This window comes from Anabrus simplex, chromosome 7 (genome assembly GCF_040414725.1).
Source record: "Anabrus simplex isolate iqAnaSimp1 chromosome 7, ASM4041472v1, whole genome shotgun sequence".
In the NCBI taxonomy this organism is placed as follows: Eukaryota; Metazoa; Arthropoda; class Insecta; order Orthoptera; family Tettigoniidae; genus Anabrus; species Anabrus simplex.
In genome coordinates, this window is record NC_090271.1 from 339,986,634 (window position 1) to 340,008,542 (window position 21,909).

A 21,909-nucleotide genomic window follows, 5' to 3' on the forward strand; every position below is an offset into this window, starting at 1 on the left:
TCAAAAGGAACGTTCACCTCTCCAACACAGTAATTAACACTGAGAGGACTGTTCCTATTTGTGAAACTCACAACCTGACTTTTAACCCCGATTATCATCATACCATTGCCTGCTGTCCATCTCACAACATTATCGAGGTCACCCTGCAGCCGCTCACAATCTTGTAACTTATTTATTAATCTGTACAGAATAACATCATCTGCAACAGCCTTATCTCTGATTCCATTTCTTTACACATATCATTTATATATATATAAGAAAACATAAAGGTCCAATAATATTGCCTTGAGGAATTACCCTCTTAATTATTACAGGGTCAGATAAAGCCTTAGATAGGTCAATCGCAATACAGTCCATTTGACCTCCAGAATCCAAGATATCTGCTATATCTTGCTGGAATCCTACGAGTTGAGCTTCAGTGGAATAACCTTTCCTAAACCCAAACTGCCTTCTGTCAAACCAGTTATTAATTTCACAAACATGTCTAATATAATCAGAAAGAATGCTTTCCCAAAGCTTACATGCAATGCATGTCAAACTGACTGGCCTGTAATTTTCAGCTTTATGTCCATCACCCTTTCCTTTATACACAGGGGCTACTATAGCAACTCTCCATTCATTTGGTATAGCTCCATCAACCAAACAATCAAATAAGTATTTCAGATATGATACTATATCCCAACCCATTGCCTTTATTAATATGGTATGATTATAGGACTGAGACGAATCCCTCCATGCCACTTAAGTCTCTTCTCCACGACAAGTCGACGATGACTAATTTCATTTTCTGACTACAAGGGTAACAATTGTATTATACCTGAATTACGCAGGTAAGAAACTGCAGATGAGTACAAGGAAACCATTACCTTAATGCAGTTGAATTTCACTCCAAATTCAATGCCTCCTTTTATCGTGGTAGAAAAAGCATCCTCTAAGCCACTATATTGCCAATTAGTCCGGTATGTGCATTACTGTCAATTGCGTAAATTAGTTTTGTCAGCACGGTAGTGGTTTTATTTTTATTTACCTTGGTGAAATTATAACGCATTATTTAAATATTATATAACAATGATAGTAATTGCAACATTGGCTTGTCAAGTTTCAGGAAAGATTCTTTGGCCCGAAAGGTGTTGTAGTTATATTAGACTGCAGGCTTTCAGCCCGATGTTGCTGTTGAGTAATCAGTCCATATACTGGCTTAATGCAGCTCTCCATGCCCCCCTATCATGTGCTAACCTTTTCATTTCTGCATAACTATTGCAACTACATCTGCTCTAATCTGCTTGTCATATTCATACCTTGGTCTACCCCTACCGTTCTTACCACCTACACTTCCTTCAAAAACAACTGAACAAGTCTTGGGTGTCTTAAGATGTGTCCTATCATTCTATCTCTTCTCGTCAAATACAGCCGAATCAATCTCCTCTCACCAATTCGATTCAGTATCTCCTCATTCGTGATTCGAGCTGTCCATCTCACCTTCAGCATTCTTCTGCAACACCACATTTCAAAATCTTCTATTCTCTTTCTTTCTGAGCTGGTTATCGTCCATTTTTCACTTCCATACAATACCACCTCCAGATGAGTTTTCAGAAACATCTTTCTCATTCCCGTATCAATGTTTGAAGTGAGCAAATTTCTTTTCTTAAGAAAGACCTTCCTTGCTTGTGCTAGTCTGCATTTTATGTCCTCCGTACTTCTGCCATCGTTAGTTACTTTACTACCCGAGTAACAATATTCATCTATCAAAAACATCAAAAAAGGCTTTCACGGCCGCAGATCTTATAATCACAGCAATAGAACCAGCTTTTGGGTGGTTAGGCCGTGTGCATAATGCAGAGTTTCGTCCAGACGTGCCATTTGGACTCATCAGCTGGAGGGACGTGCCATTCCAGCTGATGAGTCCAAATGGCACGTCTGGACGAAACTCTGCATTATGCACACGGCCTAACCACCCAAAAGCTGGTTCTATTGCTGTGATTATAATATTCATCTACTTCCTTTAAGACTTCATTTCCTAATCTAATATTTGCTACATCACCTGTCTTCGTTCGACTGCACTCCATTACTTTTGTTTTGGGCTTATTTTCATCTTGTACATATACTCCTTACTCAACACTCTGTCCATACCATTCAGCAATTTCTCGAGATGTTCTGCAATCTCAGATAAAATAATATCATCGGCAAATTGCAAGGTTTTGATTTCCTCTCCTTGGATTGTGACTCCCTTTCCAAATTCCTCTTTGATATCCTTTACTGCCCGTTGTATATAAACATTGAAAAGGAGGGGGGGCAGAATACAGCCTTGCCTCACTCCTTTCTGGATTGCTGCTGCTTTTTCAAAGCCCTCGATTCTTATCACTGCAGACTGATTTTCATACAGATAGTAGATAATTCTTTATTCTCGGTATCTGATCCCTATCACCTTCAGAATCTCAAATAGTTTGGTCCACTCAACAATATCAAATGTCTTTTCATTATCCTTGTCCTTCGTAATTCGATCCTCTAAGATCAGACTTAAAGTCAGGATTGCTTCACGTGTTCCTACATTTCTTCTGAAGCCAAATTGATCTTCTCTCAACTCAGTTTCAACTTGTCTTTCCATTCTTCTGTAAATAATGTAATACGTGTTAAAATTCTGCAGGCGAGAGATACTAAATTAATGGTACAGTAGTTTTCACACCTGTCAGCACCGGCTTTCTTGGGAATAGGTATAACAACATTCTGCCGAAAATCGGATGGCACTTCAGTTTCATACATCTGACATTCTAAATGGAATAACTCTGCCATGCTGGTTTCTCCTAAGGCAGTCAGTAATTCAGAGGGATTGTCAACAATTCCAGGTGCCTTGTTCCTTTTTAGGTATCTCAAAGCTGAATCAAATTCTGACCTCAAAATTGGTTCTGTCCTTTCATCAGCATCAACAGCCTCTTCTTGTTCCAGAGCCAAATTATCTACATCTTTACCTTGATACAACTGTTGGATATGTTCCTGCCATCTTTCTGCTTTTTCTTCTTTCCCTAGAAGTGGCTTTCCATCTGAGCTCTCAATATTCATACATCTAGATTTCCTTTCTCCAAAGGTTTCCTTGATTTTCCTGTATGGAGCATCTACCTTTCCCAGGACAATACAACCTTCGACATCCTTGCACTTCTCCTTCAGTCATTCTTCCTTAACTGTCCTGTACTTCGTATCCACTTCATTCTTTAATTGCCTGTATTCCTTTAAGCCCTCTTGATTTTTTGCATTCTTGAACTTTCGTTGTTCATCAATCAGGTCTATATATCCTGAGTTACCCAATGATTCTTAGTTGATCTTTCCTTTCTTCCTAGCGTTTCTTCAGCAGCCCTACTGACTTCATTTTTCATGACTCTCCACTCTTCCTCTATTATGTTTCCTTCAGCCTTTTCCTTTAGTCTTTATGCAACATGTTCCTTGAATCAATCCCTCCCACTTGTCTTTCAACTTGTCTAGATACCATCTCCTTGCATTCCTTCCTTTCTTCAACTTCATATAGCATTTCATAACCAGCAAGTTGTGGTCAGAGTCAACGTCTGCAGCTGGGAAAGTTTTGCAATCCAACACCTGGTTTCTGAATCTCTGCCTAATGATAATGTAATCCATTTGATACCTTCCAGTGTCTCCCTAGGTCTCGTCCACGTATACAGCCGTCGTGTGTGATGTTTGAACCAAGTATTGGCAAGGACTAAATCATGATCAGTGCAGAATTCAACCAGCCGACTTCCTCTTTCGTTCCTTTGTACCAATCCGAATTCTCCTACTGTATTACCTTCTCTTCCTTGGCCTACCGCTGCATTCCAGTGGCCTTAATTAAGGTACAGCTCAGCATTTGCCTGGTGTGAAAATGGGAAACCACGGAAAACCATCTTCAGGGCTGGCGACAGTGGGATTCGAACTCTCTATCTCCAGGATGCGAGCTCACAGCTGCGCGCCCTAACCGCATGGCCAACTTGCCTGGTAAAACAATAATCACAACCACCTTAACCTCACTTGATCCAATCACAGGTAAGGTATATCTTCCTGCTTTACAGTCAGGAATATCAGAAATATTTATTTGGCACATGGGAACAACTGTTGGAAACAAAAGTGTTCTAGAATAAAGACATAGTCAGGCACATATTCACATCTCTTGCTTAATTTTGAAGCTAAAAGTATTAACTACTGTGTTTACTTTGCTGTGATTTCAGCTGTGTGTTTTTAACTTAAAGTTACCGAGGAACTGGCAACTACATGACTGCTATAGCTCATTCCATGTTAAGAAAACAGTATTGCTCTCATGACAACACGGCTGCCACATCGAACGTTCCTGCTAAGCTGCTCCCAGCATTACTGGAAAATAGCGGCACATATATTGGTGCAACTCTGTACTTAATTTCAAGATAAGAGGAGGAAGAAATTAAGCAGCAGATTATTTTTAGGGAAACTCAAGGGAAGGGGCGTTTTAGAGGGGACTCATTTTGGTTTTGCAGCAATACAGAAAAACAGTGGCAAAAATAAAATGCACATAAGAAACAACAGTGAAATAACAAAACCAAGCACAGATAAAAATAACAGCAAATTTCTGTATGGGTAAAAGTCATGCCATGATGTATCGCTGCATACCACAGCATCAAAATCTTCAGTACAATTGCTGTACAGTACAAGAATCTCAGAACACACACAAATAATTTGAAGAGTTCTTTTCAACAGTGATAATCTGCCAGCGATGCACAGCGTAACAGATTACACATTTCTCGTACCAGAGCAAGTCGGAAGGAAAGCAACAAAGGGATGGCTGTTTCCGCCATTGTGCTTCCTGCCTACAAATGTATTTATGAAGTAGAGAATGGTAAGTTGTTATTACAATAATTCATTAGCAAAAATATGCCTCATCCTTTTTCTTTCTTTCATAATACAATATGAAGTATATTCCTTAATCACGAAGAATTATGAGTGTCAGCACATGGAATGATCTCCCTCCCTGGTTCTCTTGTGCATCTACCAAGGAGAAAATGCTGACTCAATTCTCAGTCAAATTACTTAGCTTATCAACAGTATCCCGAGTCATTTTTGAGTTTACATTTTATTAAACTCCTCACTCTGGCAAAATGAGTAATCTACAAATTACCACAATCTTGAGGCACCAGTTACTACTTCAAATATAGCATGTCACTTTATCCACTTCATCATAATCTCTTAACTTCATTTTCTGTATTAATAATTCTAATGATCACAATTTATAAATACTATTATTTACTATACGGTACTTAGGCCTACAATATTTTTACATGGCAGTACTATGTGTGGGTCACCTTCAGCTGCTGAAGAACCTTGATCTTATTAAAACATTACTGATTCTAATGACTAATTCTAAATTACATTGATGCATTGCAGTATTAAAATATGCCTGGAAGAGAAGTTTAAAAGTTGAACATGTTCACCAGTTTGTTATGTCACTAATCTTGATGTTCATTCACATACGCTTTGCTTTGATTACAGTATTACAATGTTGATACTCTTATTTTAAATTTAAAAACGTCTTATTACGAAGTTATAAGGTACCGAGTTTTGTAAAACTTGCGTCAGTAGGAAGTTTAGTAATAAATTATCGTATGTCTTGATGTGCTGCACAATGAAACAGGTGTGAGTTGCATGTTCTGAGCGAATAAATTTAAAATAGTCTTGTTGTTTGCTAAGGGTCAAGTTGTCAGGGTTTGATGTCAGATTATCTAAAGTGAGAATGTTCCCTTCTTCATAACTGTGATCTGTTGGACTGTCAGATTATTTACTTGCTGTCTTGGCCTGTCATAGAAAAGTCATAGCAAGTTTAATACCACCCCTGCGAACCATGTGACCTTACCAATATAAATGGTATGTTATTGGACATTATATATTTTCCAGCTAACTCATTGCTGGTTGCCAGCGTTTCGCCCCCGTGTGCTAAGTTGGGCTCATCAGTTGGTGCCAATGCGCTATGAGAGAATTCTATGGGAATAAACTATGGGAATCAACAACTATATCATCTGATGGCCAAGCAGGCATCAATTTTTGGTAACGAGACAGTCTCCCAGCTGCAGACGTGGACTCTGACCACAACTTGCTGGTTATGAAATGCTATATGAAGTTGAAGAAAGGAAGGAATGCAAGGAGATGGTATCTAGACAAGTTGAAAGACAAATGGGAGGGACTGTTTCAAGCAACACGTCGCATAAACACTAAAGGAAACACAATAGAAGAAGAATGGACAGTCGGGAAGAATGAGGTCCCTAGGGCTGCTGAAGAAACGTTAGGAAGAAAGGAAAGATCAACTAAGAATCAATGGGTAACTCAGGAGATATAGACCTGATTGATGAACGATGAAAATACAAGAATGCTAGAAATGAAGAGGGCAGAAAAGAATACAGGCGATTAAAGAATCAAGTGGATAGAAAATGCAAGGTAGCTAAGGAAGAATGACTGGAGAAGTGCAAGGATGTCGAAGGTTGTATGGTTGTAGGTAAGGTACATGCTGCATACAGGAAAATCACAGAAACCTTTGGAGAAAGGAAATCTAGGTGTATGAATATTAAGAGCTCAGATGCAAAGCCACTTCTAGGGAAAGAAGACAAGGCAGAAAGATGGCAGGAACATATCCAACAGTTGTATCAAGGTAAAGATGTAGATAATTTGGTTCTGGAACATGAAGAGGCTGTTGATGCTGATGAAATGGGAGACCCAATTTTGAGGTCAGAATTTGACACAGCTGTGAGAGACCTAAATAGGCTTGTTGCTTGTTGTTTAAAGGGGCCTAACAGTGAAGGTCATCGGCCCGACCTAAATAGGAACAAGCCTCCTGGAATTGACGACATTCCCTCTGAATTACTGACTGCCTTAGGAGAAACCAGCATGGCAGAGTTATTCCATTTAGTGTGTAAGATGTATGAGACAGGAGAAGTGAAATGCGATTTTCAGTAGAATGTTCTTATACCTATTCCCAACAAAGTCGGTGCTGACAGGTGTGAAAACTACTGCACCATTAGTTTAGTATCTCGTGCCTGCAAAATTTTAACACGTATTATTTACAGAAGAATGGAAAGACAAGTTGAAGATGAGTTGGGAGAAGATCAATTTGGCTTCAGAAGAAATGTAGGAACACGTGAAGCTATCCTGACTTTACGTCTGTTCTTAGAGGATCAAATTACAAAGAACAAGCCAACGTATACATGGCGTTCATAGATCTAGAAAAAGCATTCGATAACATTGATTGGACCAAGCTATTTAATATTCTGAAGGTGATTGGGATCAGATACCGAGAACGAAGAATTATCTACAATCTGTATAAAAAATCAATCTGCAGTCATAAGAATCGAGGGCTTTGAAAAAGAAACAGCAATCCAGAAAGGAGTGAGGCAAGGCTGCAGTTTGTCCTCCCTCATTTTCAATGTTTACACAGAACAGGGAGTAAAGGATATCAAAGAGGAATTTGGAAAGCGAATCACAATCCAAGGAGAGGAGATCAAGACCTTGAGATTTGCTGATGATATTGTTATTTTATCTGAGACTGCAGATGATCTTGAGAAGTTGCTGAATAGTATGGACGAAGTCTTGGGTCAGGAGTACAAGGTGAAAAATAAGTCCAAAACAAAAGTAATGGAGTGCAGTCGAACAAAGGCAGGTGATGCAGGAAATATTAGATTAGGAAATGAAGTCTTAAAGGAAGTAGATGAATATTGTTACTTGGGTAGTAAAGTAACCAACGATGGCAGAAGTACGGAGGACATAAAATGCAGACTAGCACAAGCAAGGAAGGTCTTTCTTAAGAAAAAAGAACAAAGAATTATCTACTATCTGTATGAAAATCAGTCAGCAGTGATAAGAATCGAGGGCTTTGAAAAAGCAGCAGCAATCCAGAAAGGAGTGAGGCAAGGCTGTAGTCTGCCCCCCCCTCCTTTTCAATGTTTATATACAACGGGCAGTAAAGGATATCAAAGAGGAATTTGGAAAGGGAGTCACAATCCAAGGAGAGGAAATCAAAACCTTGCAATTTGCCGATGATATTATTTTATCTGAGATTGCAGAACATCTCGAGAAATTGCTGAATGGTATGGACAGAGTGTTGAGTAAGGAGTATATGTACAAGATGAAAATAAGCCCAAAACAAAGGTAATGGAGTGCAGTCGAACGAAGACAGGTGATGTAGCAAATATTAGATTAGGAAATGAAGTCTTAAAGGAAGTAGATGAATATTGTTACTTGGGTAGTAAAATAACTAACGATGGCAGAAGTACGGAGGACATAAAATGCAGACTAGCACAAGCAAGGAAGGTCTTTCTTAAGAAAAGGAATTTGTTCACTTCAAACATTGATACGGGAATGAAAAAGATGTTTCTGAAGACTTTCATCTGGAGTGAGGCATTGTATGGAAGTGGAACATGGATGATAACTAGCTCGGGAGAAAGAGAACAGAAGGTTTTGAAATGTGGTGTTACAGAAGAATGCTGATGGTGAGATGGATAGATCAAATCACGAATGAAGAGATACTGAATCGAATTGGTGAGAGGAGATCGATTTGGCTGAATTTGACGAGATGAAGAGACAGAATGACAGGACACATCTTAAGACACCCAAGACTTGTTCAGTTGTTTTTGAAGGAAGTGTAGGTGGTAAGAACGGTAGGGGTAGTCCATGGTATAAATATGACATGCAGATTAGCGCAGATGTAGGATGTGATAGTTACGTAGAAATGAAAAGGTTAGCACAGGATAGGGTGGCATGGAGAGCTGCATCAAACCAGTCTATGGACTGATGACTCAAGCAACATAATCTATATACAGTGACTTAGCAAATATCATGGGACAGTCACCAAATAGTGTGTGGGGCCTCCTCTGGCCCTGCAAACTGCAGTGAGACGCCGTAGAAGTGAGTCGACAAGTCCCTGGTAGTCCTCCGGACACAGCTGACACTAAATCATTTGCAGAGCGGCCACCAATGCTGGTCTGTTCGTGGGTGCAGGATCCATGGCATGGAGCCTGCATTCCAGGACATCCCAGATATGCTCGATAGGGTTCATATTGGGGCTCCTGGGTGGCCATGGCAGTCGTTGGACCTCCGCTGCATATTCCTGGAACCATTCCCAGGCGACGTGGGAGCGATGTGGCCGCGCGTTATCATCTTGAAACACCGCAGAACCGTCTCGGCGCTGGAAGGTCAAAAATGAGTGGAGACGGTCTCCGAGCAGCTCAACATACCGTGTACCATTCAAAGTCTCTTCCAGAACAACTGGAGGCCCATTCCACACCAGGAAAATGCACCCCAGACCACAACAGAGACACCAGCGCCCTGGACCACATCTTCGAGACAGGCGAGATCCATCGCTTCATGTGGTCTGCGCCATACACGGTGCCTCCCATCTGCATGGTGCAGTTTAAATCATGATTCGTCCGACCATATCATGTTACACCATTGTTCCAGTGTCCATCCCTGGTGACTGGCGAGAAATGCGCGTCGTTGTGCCCGATGACGTTGGGTAAACAGTGGCACCCGTGTGCGGCGCCGGCTCCCATACTCCATAGAACCCATGTTCCTATTGATTGTCCACTGAGAAACGTGTCTAGCATGAATTGAGCCGTCATTTGTTGCACGGTTGCCTGTCTTTCACTAGTGAGAATCCGTCTCGGATATCACCGGTCACGGTCAATCAAGGGTGGCTGGACGGCCAGTCGTTCGTTTGTTGTGGACGGTGACACCTGCATTCAACCATTCAGATACACCCTGGACACAGTTGATCGTGTGAAGCCGAATTCCCGCACCACTTCCGAAATCACACTTCCCCTCCGCCGGGCACCGACCACCATACCCTGTTCGAACGGTGTCAGCTCACGACGACGTTCCATGTTACACCTGTCACATGCACAGCCACTGCTCACAAGGTCGCCTATACAACTGCCGCTGGCACAGGGGGCGTGTGGTGCGCAGACAACACACCTGCGCATCAGTGGTCCGCTATCCTATGACATTTGCTCAGTCAGTGTCTGTACATTGCTCATAATTAAAAAAGGGTGGTATTTCTGTATCGGTCATGTCCATAGTAACAAGAAAATGAACTTTTTAATTTTCCGTAATTTCTGTCTGTCTGTATGTATGCGCATCATGAGAAAATGGATGAAGAGAATTTAATGGAAACTGGTATGTAAAGTCCGGAAATAAGTCACTACAATCTAAGCCATATATAATCTTAATCACGCTGAAAGAAATGGTAGTTGAGGGGAAGGCCTAAAATTTAATTCTGAGATATTTATGTTATTAGTGGTCCTATCTTAATGAAAATTGGTATGCAAAGTCGGAGGATAAGTCGATACAATCCAGGCCATAAATAACTGTATTCATGCTGAGTGAAATGGTAGTTTAGGGGAAGGCCTAAAATGTAATTCTCAAATATGTATGTCAATAGTGGTCCTATGGTCAAATACTAGCCTACATAACAAAAGTTATATAGTACTAAATTTCCAATCATTTATGCTTTATACATTTTTACCGTACCGGTTATGATAACCGAGATATTCATGAATTTTGATTTTTTGTTGCTAAGTCCATATCAGCGCCGAGTCACAAGAAAATGGATAAACAGAATTTAATGAAAATCGGTATGTTAAGTCGGCGAATAAGGAACTACAGTCTACGCTATAAATAATTTTGCAAGATGCCCTATTATCACACAGTCGAAAGAAAACTAAATGTGAAATATAGAAAGCTCATAACATTGATCAACAATAACATTATCATTGACCATTGTTTGTTGTAATGTGCTTTGTGTCTGATGTCGCCACTCATCTGCGATAGATGGGATTACTGCTGTATACAGAGTTTGTTTTTTTATTTGCTTTACATCGCACCGACGCATAGGTCTTATGGCAACGATGGGATAGGAAAGGGCTAGGAGTGAGAATGAAGCAGCCCTGTCTTTAATTACGGTACAGCCCCAGCATTTTCCTGGTGTGAAAATGGTAGGCCATGGAAAGTCATTTTCATGGCTGCCAACAGTGGGGTACGAACCCACTACCGGTACCTCTCAGATGCAAGCTCACAGCTGTGCGCCCCTAACCGCACGGCCAATTCACCCGGTCGTACAGAGTAAAACGGCCTGCCTGAATATTGGCGGGAAATAGCTGGAGAGTTAGATAACTTTCTTCTTTAACATGTCATTCCTCTGGTTCATAAATTTTGCTGATACTACTGGTACATAACAAACTATAAAAAAAAGCATTCGAGCTATTCAATCCCTACAATGAGGCACTGTGCATATTTAACAGAATAATGGCAGAGGAGTGTTCGCAGCTGTCGGCGGCCTGCACATTCCAGCACAGGAACTTTGGACTGTTAGATCAGCACCATAGAACTGTCTCCGTTTACAAAAGGAGTATATTTATTGCCCCACCTATTCAATACAAGTAATACCACGTTGTGTGTTTAAATCTTCTTCTTCTTCGTCTTTTCCCGCTCATGCGGGGTCGACGTTTTTGACAAGTCTTTTCCATTTTCCTCGGTCCCAAATGGTGTTTTCAGTTAACTGCTTTTCTGCGAAGTCTTCTCGCACACAGTCCATCCATCTTCTTCTAGGTCTGCCTCTCTCCCTCCTGCCCTTCACCTCCAAGTCAAGCACTCTTCTTGCTACATAGTTCTCATCCCTGCGCTTAATGTGACCATACCAGAGCAAACGCCTTTCTTGAACTTTCTGTGATGCTTGAGTAACCTTAACACTGCCTCGTATGAAGCTGTTCTTGATATGGTCTTTCCTAGTAACACCACACATCCATCGCAGCATTTTCATTTCGGCTACATCCAACCGCTTATTTTGCGATTGTACTATTGGCCAAGTTTCTGCACCGTATAACATGGCAGGTCTCACCGCACTTTTGTAGACACTCCCTTTCACTTGGACATTTAGTCTCCTGTCGCAGAGGACACCAGACAGCCTTTTCCAATTTAACCAGGCAGCCTGAATTCGGTGTGTAATTTCCAGATCTAGATTGCCATCATCAGATACAGTTGATCCAAGGTACTTGAAACAATTACTTGCGAGGAGTTGATTTCCATCCATTTTCACACTATAATTTCCCTTTCCACCGAGGCACAAGTATTCTGTCTTATTCCGGCTGATTTTAAGACCTCTATCCTCCAGTGCTTTTTTCCAGTGTTCTAGTTTAAGTTCAAGTTGTTCTCTATTAGTGCTGCATAGTACGATGTCATCTGCAAATAGCATGCACCAAGGAGCTGGATCTCTAAGACTTTCAGAGAGAACATCCATTATCAGATTAAAGATATAAGGACTCAGCGCAGATCCTTGATGGAGACCAACTTCAACTGGAATGGTTTCTGTTAGCCCTACACTGCTTCTAACTTGCGTCTTTGACCCATGATACATGTCCTGAATGATGCGCACATACTTCTCTGGTACTCCCTTGGATCTCATGCATCTCCATACTTCTTGGCGGGGCACACGATCATAAGCCTTCTCTAAATCAATAAACACCATATGTAATTCTTTCCTCTTTTCTCTGTGTCTTTCCATGAGCTGTCTTAGAGAAAAAATGGCATCTATGGTTCCTTTCCCTGGCATAAATCCAAATTGTTCTTCTGCTATTATTGTCTCCTGCCTAAGCCTACTTTCAATGACTTTTTCCCAGATTTTCATAGTGTGCGACATGAGTTTTATTCCTCTGTAATTTGCACAATCCTGAATGTCCCCCTTTTCTTTAAAAATGGGGATTATGGACGTTGTGTGTGTGTGTTTAAATAAACGTAGAAATTCTAAATTTTAAGGGGAAATGCTTTGCCCTTCTTTTATTGGACATCATCAGCCTTATTTAATCTCAAAACAAGCATTGTTTAGAGGACATTGACATTTATAAAAATTGAACTGTGATTTCTTAAGGTAATAACACTAAGGAATAGTAGTTAGGCCTATAATATATGATGTTGAGACATTACATGTACAACACATGTTAAAATCATTGTAAACAAATTTAAAATCTTTGTCCAAAAGAAATTTTATGTCATATAAAATTCTAAAAACAGCACTTGTCTGACAATGAAGTGGATCCTCTTCGTAAGAAAATTCGAGCATATACTTGCTTGGGGCAGTTGTAAACAAGTCTTCAATAGACTAGAATGGTTGACAGACCAACGCGAATGATATAACCACATTATTTTCCTCGGTGTTCTACATCTTCTAGAGGGACTACACTTTCACGAGACAGTCAAACATACCTGTCAAATACTCTGATATACTCATCTCAAAAGCAGCTTCAACCAGCACATCATCTTTTTGCATTGGTTATATTACGATAATTTTGGATCAATCAACTTAATAATTTAAAACATTCGCCTTTTCTCCTGGCCAATAATTTTTAGCGCGGGTTCGCAAAAAATAAACAAAATTCAACCTCAATGTTTCAACCATTCAAGTCTATTGAAGACTTGTTTACAAATGCCCCAAGCAAGTATATGCTTGAATTTTCTTACGAAGAGGGCCTACTTCAGTGTCAGACGTGCTGTTTTTAGAATTTTATATGACACAAATTTTCTTTTGGACAAAGATCTTAAATTTCTTTACAATGATTTTAACATGTGTTGTATATGTACCAGTAATGTCTCAACATCATATTTTATAACTACTATCCTTTAGTGTTATTACCTTAAGAAATCACAGTTCAATTTTTATAAATGTCAATGTCCTCTAAACAATGCTTATTTTAAGATTAAATAAGGCCGATGATGCCCAATAAAAGAAGGGCGAAACATGTCCCCTTAAAATTTAGAATTTATATGTTTATTTAACCACATAAGGTTATTAATTGTATTGAATAGGTGGATTAATAAATATAGTCCTTTTGTAAACTAAGTGAGATTGCTGTTTTCAATATGGAACAAAAATGAGAAAATGTACAGTTTTCCATTTGATCGAGTATTTTATATGATAACATTGCTTTTAATCATTACATTACTACGGACGTTTTTGCAATGGCCTAACTTGACTTCAGTTAGGAAACCACAAAGACAGTCTTTCCGAGAATCCCGTAGCGAAGCACGGGTACATCAGCTAGTCGTTAATAAGATCAAAGTTCTTCAGCAGCTGAAGGTGACCCACACATAGGGTCGAAACCAGTACTGCAATGTAAAAATATTTCAAGTACCTTATAATAAATAATAGTATTGATTAGGTGGGAAGTTCCAATCTTTATAACTTGTGACTTTATCCACTGAGCATTACATGTTTGTGCTAGAGCTGAACATCGCAGTATTTACAAACCATTTGTTAAAGGCTGTAAAGAAACCATGGCATAAAGTAGATAAAGAACTATGAAAAGTGCAGACCTGTACTAACGAGTATGTGCAAACGAAGCAATACTCTGATACAAAAAGAAATACAGTTTACTTTCCAAGTCAATTTCTAAGAGGCAAGAAGCAAGGCATATGCAATCAAATGCCTCGAACAGGTTGCCAATAAACTTCATAATTTCTCAGCCAGCTGATATCCAGAGATCATCATCAAAATGGGCTAAGGTGCTAAGATCTGATGACAGAGACGTGGGAACATTTAGAACATGTCAGAAAATGAAACTGGAGAAACGCTAAACCAGGCGTTATAAGAGAGCCTAAGCAACTGTTGGTTACTTTACCAGTAGGCTATAGTACCATAAAGTACTGTACAAAAACTTTTTTTTAAACAAGTTGCAAATTTGATATCTATCACACCGACACATAGGTCTTATGGTGACGATGGGATAGGGGAGATGGGATGGGAACAAAGAGGCCTTGGTCTTAAGGTACAGCCCCAGCATTTGCCTGGTGTGAAAATGGGAAATCACGGAAAAACATCTTCAGGGTTGCCGACAGTGGGGTTTGAACCCGCTATCTCCGGAATGGAGAAAACAAATACTTACCTATAGTAACAAGTGAAATACTAGGCCTAATGAAATCACATCTTAACATAATGTGAAATTCCTCAAAGAGAATAAACACCTTGTAGAAAAACTATAAGTAAGCAGAAAAGTAGGAAACACTGCTACAAATTTCAACTCTAAAGTCATGAAATACATATAAAAATTTCCCAAGGAAAAGGAGCTAGAAGCAGCAACTAGACACCCTTGCATCAGAGGAAACACTGCTACAAATTTCAACTCTAAAGTCATGAAATACATATAAAAATTTCCCAAGGAAAAGGAGCTAGAAGCAGCAACTAGACACCCTTGCATCAGCTTGGTATGGTATGCAATAGTAGCAGGTGTGCCAGCAACCAGGCTGTCCCAGCTCCTCTTTGGCTGTTTCCCTAAAAATTCAAAGATCCACGTGACCCTTCAACATCTACTGGGGTCTATAGGATACCGTGCAGCTGTGGAGCTGTTTATATTGGCACGACTGGCAGAAGTGTCAATACTCGCCTGACGGAGCACAAAAGGAATTGTCGCTTGGGGCAATACGACAAATCAGCAGTAGCGGAGCATGCACTGCTTGACGGAAATCATGAGATCCGTTACGAGGATACTGACATACTGGCCACAACATCCCACTTTCACGCCCGTCTCTACAGGGAAGCAATCGAAATACATAAACATCCGGATAACTTTAAGAGAAAGGAGGAAGGACTGAAACTCAGCAAGGTCTGGTACACCCCTATATATAACGTACGGCCGAAGTTTATTAAGATCAGGGACATTACAGTCAACCAACCAGAGGATCCATTGCTTGGCACGACCCAATCGGAGGTCGTGCACTCCGAGATCCAATCAGACGATAGACTTCTCGGAGCGACCCAGTCAGAATCCATGCCCGGCGCGAACCAATCAGAGGTCGTGTGCTCAGATAGCCAACCAAACGTCAAGCTGCTCAGCGCGACCCAATCGGAGGTCGTGCTTTCAGATAGTCAATCAGATGTCGGTTTGCACAGCGCGAACCAATTGGAGGCCACACACTTACATATAAATACAGCTGCTTCCCAAACAACTTTTGCAGTCGCCAGCGGGATACAGGAGAGCGTGTCTACACGACGCCACAGAAGATGACTACCGCAGCAGTAGTCGAAACGTCTTGGAGAAGCGAGAGGAGTGGACCACGGCATAACAGCCCGGAAGAATTTTATTATATAATTCAGTCTACATTATATATCCCAGGACCTTGGGAGTTTAAAGCTGCAATGAGTTCTTTGCAAATGGCCATTCTACAAGCAGTCCATTCTCTCACAGAAATATAACAGTAATAAGGCAAGTTTTGAGGAAGGCACAACAAAGGAATAAAATGTATCACAACTTGCTACATAAATCTTAGGTTACAGTACTTTACTGATAGAGTTTCACAGGTTTTTCCAGAGGTATCACAAATTAATTAATTTCATGAAACAAAGCCATTTGCATATTCTTCACACAAACTTTATGAACAATGAGAGGTCTGGTTTCCAAATAACTATGTCAGACTAAACGACAACGGGAGCTGCAAGAGACACTCAAAATGTATGCATTAGATACCTACTAGATATCAAACTAATGTGTTAATGGATTTCGGCATGTCAAATATTTCTGTTAAACTAATAGCCTACCAGAACTCTGAAAAGGCCCAAATGCTAAACCTGGATGAATTGGCCCCCTAAAGAAGTGACTTTCAGCAGTAATTCTGAGTAGATTCTCCCATGGGTTTTCTACGCTTTCAGAAAATTCATTAGGATGGAACACTACACCCACTTCGACTACACTTAAATAGTCTACCTGACAAACATCACCAAGGTATTAAATTGCAATAAGTGAAGCACACAGGCCAACCGTCTTGTCTGAAACCTTAAAACATAGCTACAATTAAATTATCTCGAATGGCACAATTGGTGGACGACTCTTTCCAGTACTCAATCTGCTGCCTTGTAGGTGAAATAAGGGACTATTAAAGGCACTTTAACATTGACAGTAAAACCCTCCACTGTGTTAGGCATAGCAAGCCAACAGGAGGAAGAAAAAGAGGGATTGTTTTATCGATGGTGATTATGAAAATGACAAACACAAACAAACAAATACAGCAAGAGAAGATGATGGCCACAATACCTGAAAGTCTACTTTTACATAGTATTTTACTAACTTACAAAAATAACATTTTGTATGTAGGGCCTATATCACACAAGACCTATCTTCCACAATGCTGATAACTGACCATTCATGATTCTTTTTTTTTTTTTTCCAAAATCTTCCTCCACTCGGAGGCTGCCAAAGACAAAGGGCACACAAACAATTTCATTCAAAAATAAAATAAAAAATAAGTAAATTATGTCATCTCAGTCTGGCGAATATAAGTGACATTATATGAATACTTCATAATTTTTAAAAGCTTGCTCTTCAATGTCACACTAAGTGATCCACTTTAAGCATTACATGTTCGCCATAGCCAACTTTATTACACAAAACGTTATTAGGTTACAGACATGATATAGGCTTTTTGGGCTACAATTATGGGTTGTAATATCAATGATAACATTAGGTTATGTCAGAGATAAAAGACTAGCATAATTTAATTTAATTTATCAAAAACAATTGAGTAGGCCTTCCGACACAGCTGTTGTAGAGGCTTCGAAGCCAATGTTGTCCCAAAAATTTAGTATTCACGAGATAGGCCTACATGGGACATAGGCTATGCATAGGCTAATTATCTTTTTTTCTTTTTTAAAGGTCCAGAGATAAGAGGATACCATTCGTTATAAATATATCGAAAGTCTTCTAAATTCATCATCTTATTAAAATTATCAGTTTTGGTTAACTGACAACTGACTAATATTTGAAGACCCTTCATTAACAAGGCACCTTTGGAGGAGAATGATTAATTTCAACCAACAGAATCTGGAATACAGGAAGCTGACACAAGAAGTCCTGCGATATACACAGAATTACGAAGCAGAGCAAAGAAATACTGGTTTAACCTACACAACAACCCACACACAAGGCCTACACACTATGGACCACATCTCAAATATAGAAAGCAACATAGCTGTCATAGAAATTGGACAGCAATGATGAATTACTTTACTACTAGTTGCATCTATATGTTCAGAGATAATTATAAATGTAAACAAATAAATAACCAAATTTAACTAGCGTGTTTAATCCTTACCTGTCGTGTGTCATACGTATCCTGTGGCTCCAAGTCTCCTGTAATCCTTCGGCGATCTTCCACACGATCCATGCTAAAATCATTAGCAATTATATTATCGATCACTGTCTGAGATTTCGCCTTCGTAAAAAACCTAGAAATGGCACTCCACATTCAACTATTAACACATAATTCCATATCTTGCTCTCTTGTCATGGCCTAGCCTACGCACGACACTTGACAGGCATCGAACTATTCAGCAGAAAGTACTAACGGAAAAGCGGTCACTTGTGCAAATACAAGAAGAAAGAATCGTTGGACATTATTTGCCGCGGCTTCCGAAAACGTATGCAACCTACCATACTACAATTTTTAAAAAACAGTGTGTTACTCCAAGAATCACTACTCTCATGCACTCTTCATTGTGAAAACCCGAAACCATTACAAAATATCAAACGAAAATGGAGGCACAGGTATTTGGAAAATGTTTACTTGCACAGGTGTTTGATTTAACAAATGACAGTCTCAGATCGTTCTATTGTGGGCGGGTGTATTCTGGGTAACAGCAAAAGTTACTGGCACGTTTATCAAACAACGACTTTGAATTTGTCAGAAATGTATTTTATTTTACATACCATTTAATAAAAAAATGCATCGCTCTTGCAACAAACATTTGCTTTCATGATAAGTACCAACTGTTGCATAGCGGCTTATATTCGCACAGACACGAAATGACCAAGCTACTGTGAGGTCTCCGTGTTTACCTCTTTCCTTTATCTAACTTTACCGAGCAATACTTGGTCAATTGTTAAAATGCCGTTTTACTTTATTCGGAGCTATAATGGAGGTCAAAGTATCATCTTCCTCACTCAAGAACCTCGAACGTTAAACGCGTAGCAGGAAAATACACTTTCATTTAAACAAGTATCGTAGTAAACAGTGCCGAAAATTTGGGCTACGGAACATTCTTCATAGCAATTATAATAATAAAAATTTATTGGGGGCCGATGACCTAAATGTTAGGTCCCTTTAAACAACCAGCATCATCATCAATAAACATTTATTCCAGACAATGGCCATAAACGAAATACGTACAATAAAAATACACGAGGGAAAATGCATGCCGTGCATGAATGATCTGACTGTATCGCCATACAACAGAATTTAGTGAGAGTTAATTCGTCTTTGTTGACACCATAGCGCCGTCTACCGCACAGTTCACATTCACAATCCCCCGTAGAATGAAATGATTAATGGAATGACTTTTAAAAAAACTGGATACAAATACAATATCAAAGCGTGTTTTAAAAATATTACTGGAATCACACAGTTTATGACAGGAATAAAATGACCAAATGTTCCCAAGATTAATTTTGACATCTGTAAATTCACGGTAAAACAGTCTTCAATTTTTTTAAGGGCCTTCATAATGCGACTCGCAACATCCTTGTGGTTCGAGGGTGTGAATTTCCTGGGCACCGATAACTCTAAAATAAATATCGACAACCTTATCAAAACAAGAAGGCGCAGCACGCTCTAACGCACTGAAGCTGAAATGACGCGCATTTTGCGCGTTGAGAGTTATAAGTTTGTACTTTCATTCTTTTAGGGTATTTATTTATTTCTCAGTCGGGTTCAAAGAGGATATGGCCCTATTAATATTTTTAGTGGCGTGGTAGGGTTTCACTGTCTCTGAATGCCGTGATCGTTTCAATATCTACATGCCGCAAGATGGCACGAAGTCGCAACGAATGATTGTGACGGTAACCAACAAATCGCGGAAGGATAGCTACCTTTCTACCTCTGCTAGAAGTTGTAGTTCCAGCCGAAAACGAAGCGTACGCCGTATTCTTATGCATACTGTCCCGGAGACGAAGGTGATCCGTTTACGGAAAGTTCTCCAAACTGGCAAACACCTAGATCTTTCACGAGAAGTGCAAAATTAATTTAGGCCTATTATGTTGCTAGATGCAATACTCCCCTTAACTGATTAGGCCTATTTGTATAAAACCATTAATAGCCTCAAAAGGACTATTTCTATCATTTTGGATTTCAAAAAGGCATTTGATACCGTAGGCCGCAATATACTCCTTAGAAAACTTGAAAAGGTAGGCAATCATGGAATTCCTCAAAATCTAATTGAAAGCCTTCTTTCCAACAGAATACAAAAGGTAAGAATAAAGGATACCCTAAGAAAAAACAAATACACTAAAGACAATACCGGTACTGGACACTTTCGTAATTATCCCGTACCAAACTGAGAGACATGATGACAGTGGCGCACCTGGCGGGCCGACCTTAAACATCACGCGGCAAGATTGAAACTACAAAAGATACACGTTAAAATTGATGGAAATAATGAAACTAAATAATTATTTTTGCTGCGTTCTACTGCGAAAGTTGAATGTTAGTACTGATAGAAATAATGGAACTCAGCTTTGATTTTGTTTTGTCCGATTGATTGATTGATTGATTGATTGATTGATTGATTGATTGATTGATTGATTGATTGATTGATTGATTGATTGATTGATTGATTGATTGATTGATTGATTGATTGATTGATTGATTGGATCCTTTTATCCAGTAGGTTGCCGGATACTGTTAATCTGCCTCCTGATCGACTACGGGAGTGTTCGCTGCGGGAGGTTCTTAAGGCTCCGAGGAGTGTGTTTTTAAGACTTTGTTTAAGATACTGAAAATGACTCTGCAAATATTTTATTTTCTTGGGATATTTTAAAAGCATTTTTTAACTATTTAGTAATAAAAACACGAATTATATGAATATAGGTTCTAACATCAATTCTGGCATCTTTAGATTCTATAGGATCATCGTTTCTAACCTTATAAATATATGAAACATGTAAATATAACTTTGTTTTAAGTTATATTTCAGCAACAAAATAGGTCTTTCCTTGAAGTCTGAGGTCTATTGATTATATACCTCTACTAAGGTTGGCGTCAGAAAGAACATCCGACTGTAAAATAGGGCCAAATCCACACGTATGACACAACTTGCACCTACGACTCCACATATGTGAAAAAGCGGTAAAAGAGGGAGAAGAACAAAAATAATTTTTGTTTTATGTATTTTCATTTATATTCTTCATTAAAAATCACAACATATTAACATAAATTTCTTAATATTCACAAACATTAGGACAATAATAATAACAACAACTCAGTGGCTAGTAAACAATTTAACAACCTAAAACAAAAAATATAGGGCAAACTTAGGCCTAAAGTTTACCAAGGTAGATAAAGGCAATACTATTGTACAGTAATCATGGATGAAACTGAATACATTAAGAAGACAGATAATAAATTCACTATTGTTAAGAAAGACCCCACTGTTCTGTCTCAAGGTAAGCGGAAGAAAGACATTGATGGCCTTCAATTAAACCGCAGTGGTACGTATAAGTTCATGAAAGAACTTCAAGTGCGAGACAGCCTCATAGACAAAGTGAAAATGTTGTATAGTGGGAACAGAAGCTGTATTCAAGTAGGATGTGGTTTGTCAGACTGGTTTGAAACAAAGAGAGGAGTGCAGCAGGGCAGCTCATTGTCACCACTTCTATTTATTATTGTAATGGATGTAGTAATGAAATCTATTCAAAGGAAAGAACATGGAGATATCAAAGCCTTCACATTTGCAGATGATGTTGCGATCTGGAGTGACTCAGAAGAGGAATTGGGAGAGAGAATACAAAGCTGGAATGAGGAGTTTAAGAAATATGGTTTAAACATCAGCAAGACCAAGACGGTGGTGATGAAAGTGTATGGGGAAGGAGCAGAACCAATAGTCATGTT

General features: G+C 39.4%; 1 protein-coding gene across 1 annotated transcript in view; it reads right to left on the bottom strand.

Annotated features, from left to right (window-relative positions):
* The window catches only part of Patronin (calmodulin-regulated spectrin-associated protein patronin), a 760,252-nt gene extending 741,731 nt beyond the window's left edge, over positions 1-18,521 (bottom strand). The window contains exon 1 of the mRNA XM_067151814.2: positions 18,121-18,521. Within this exon, the coding sequence (XP_067007915.2) occupies positions 18,121-18,273 (153 nt within the window). The 5' untranslated portion in view covers positions 18,274-18,521. The remainder of the gene's footprint in view (positions 1-18,120) is intronic.
* Positions 18,522-21,909: the final 3,388 nt, after the last annotated feature.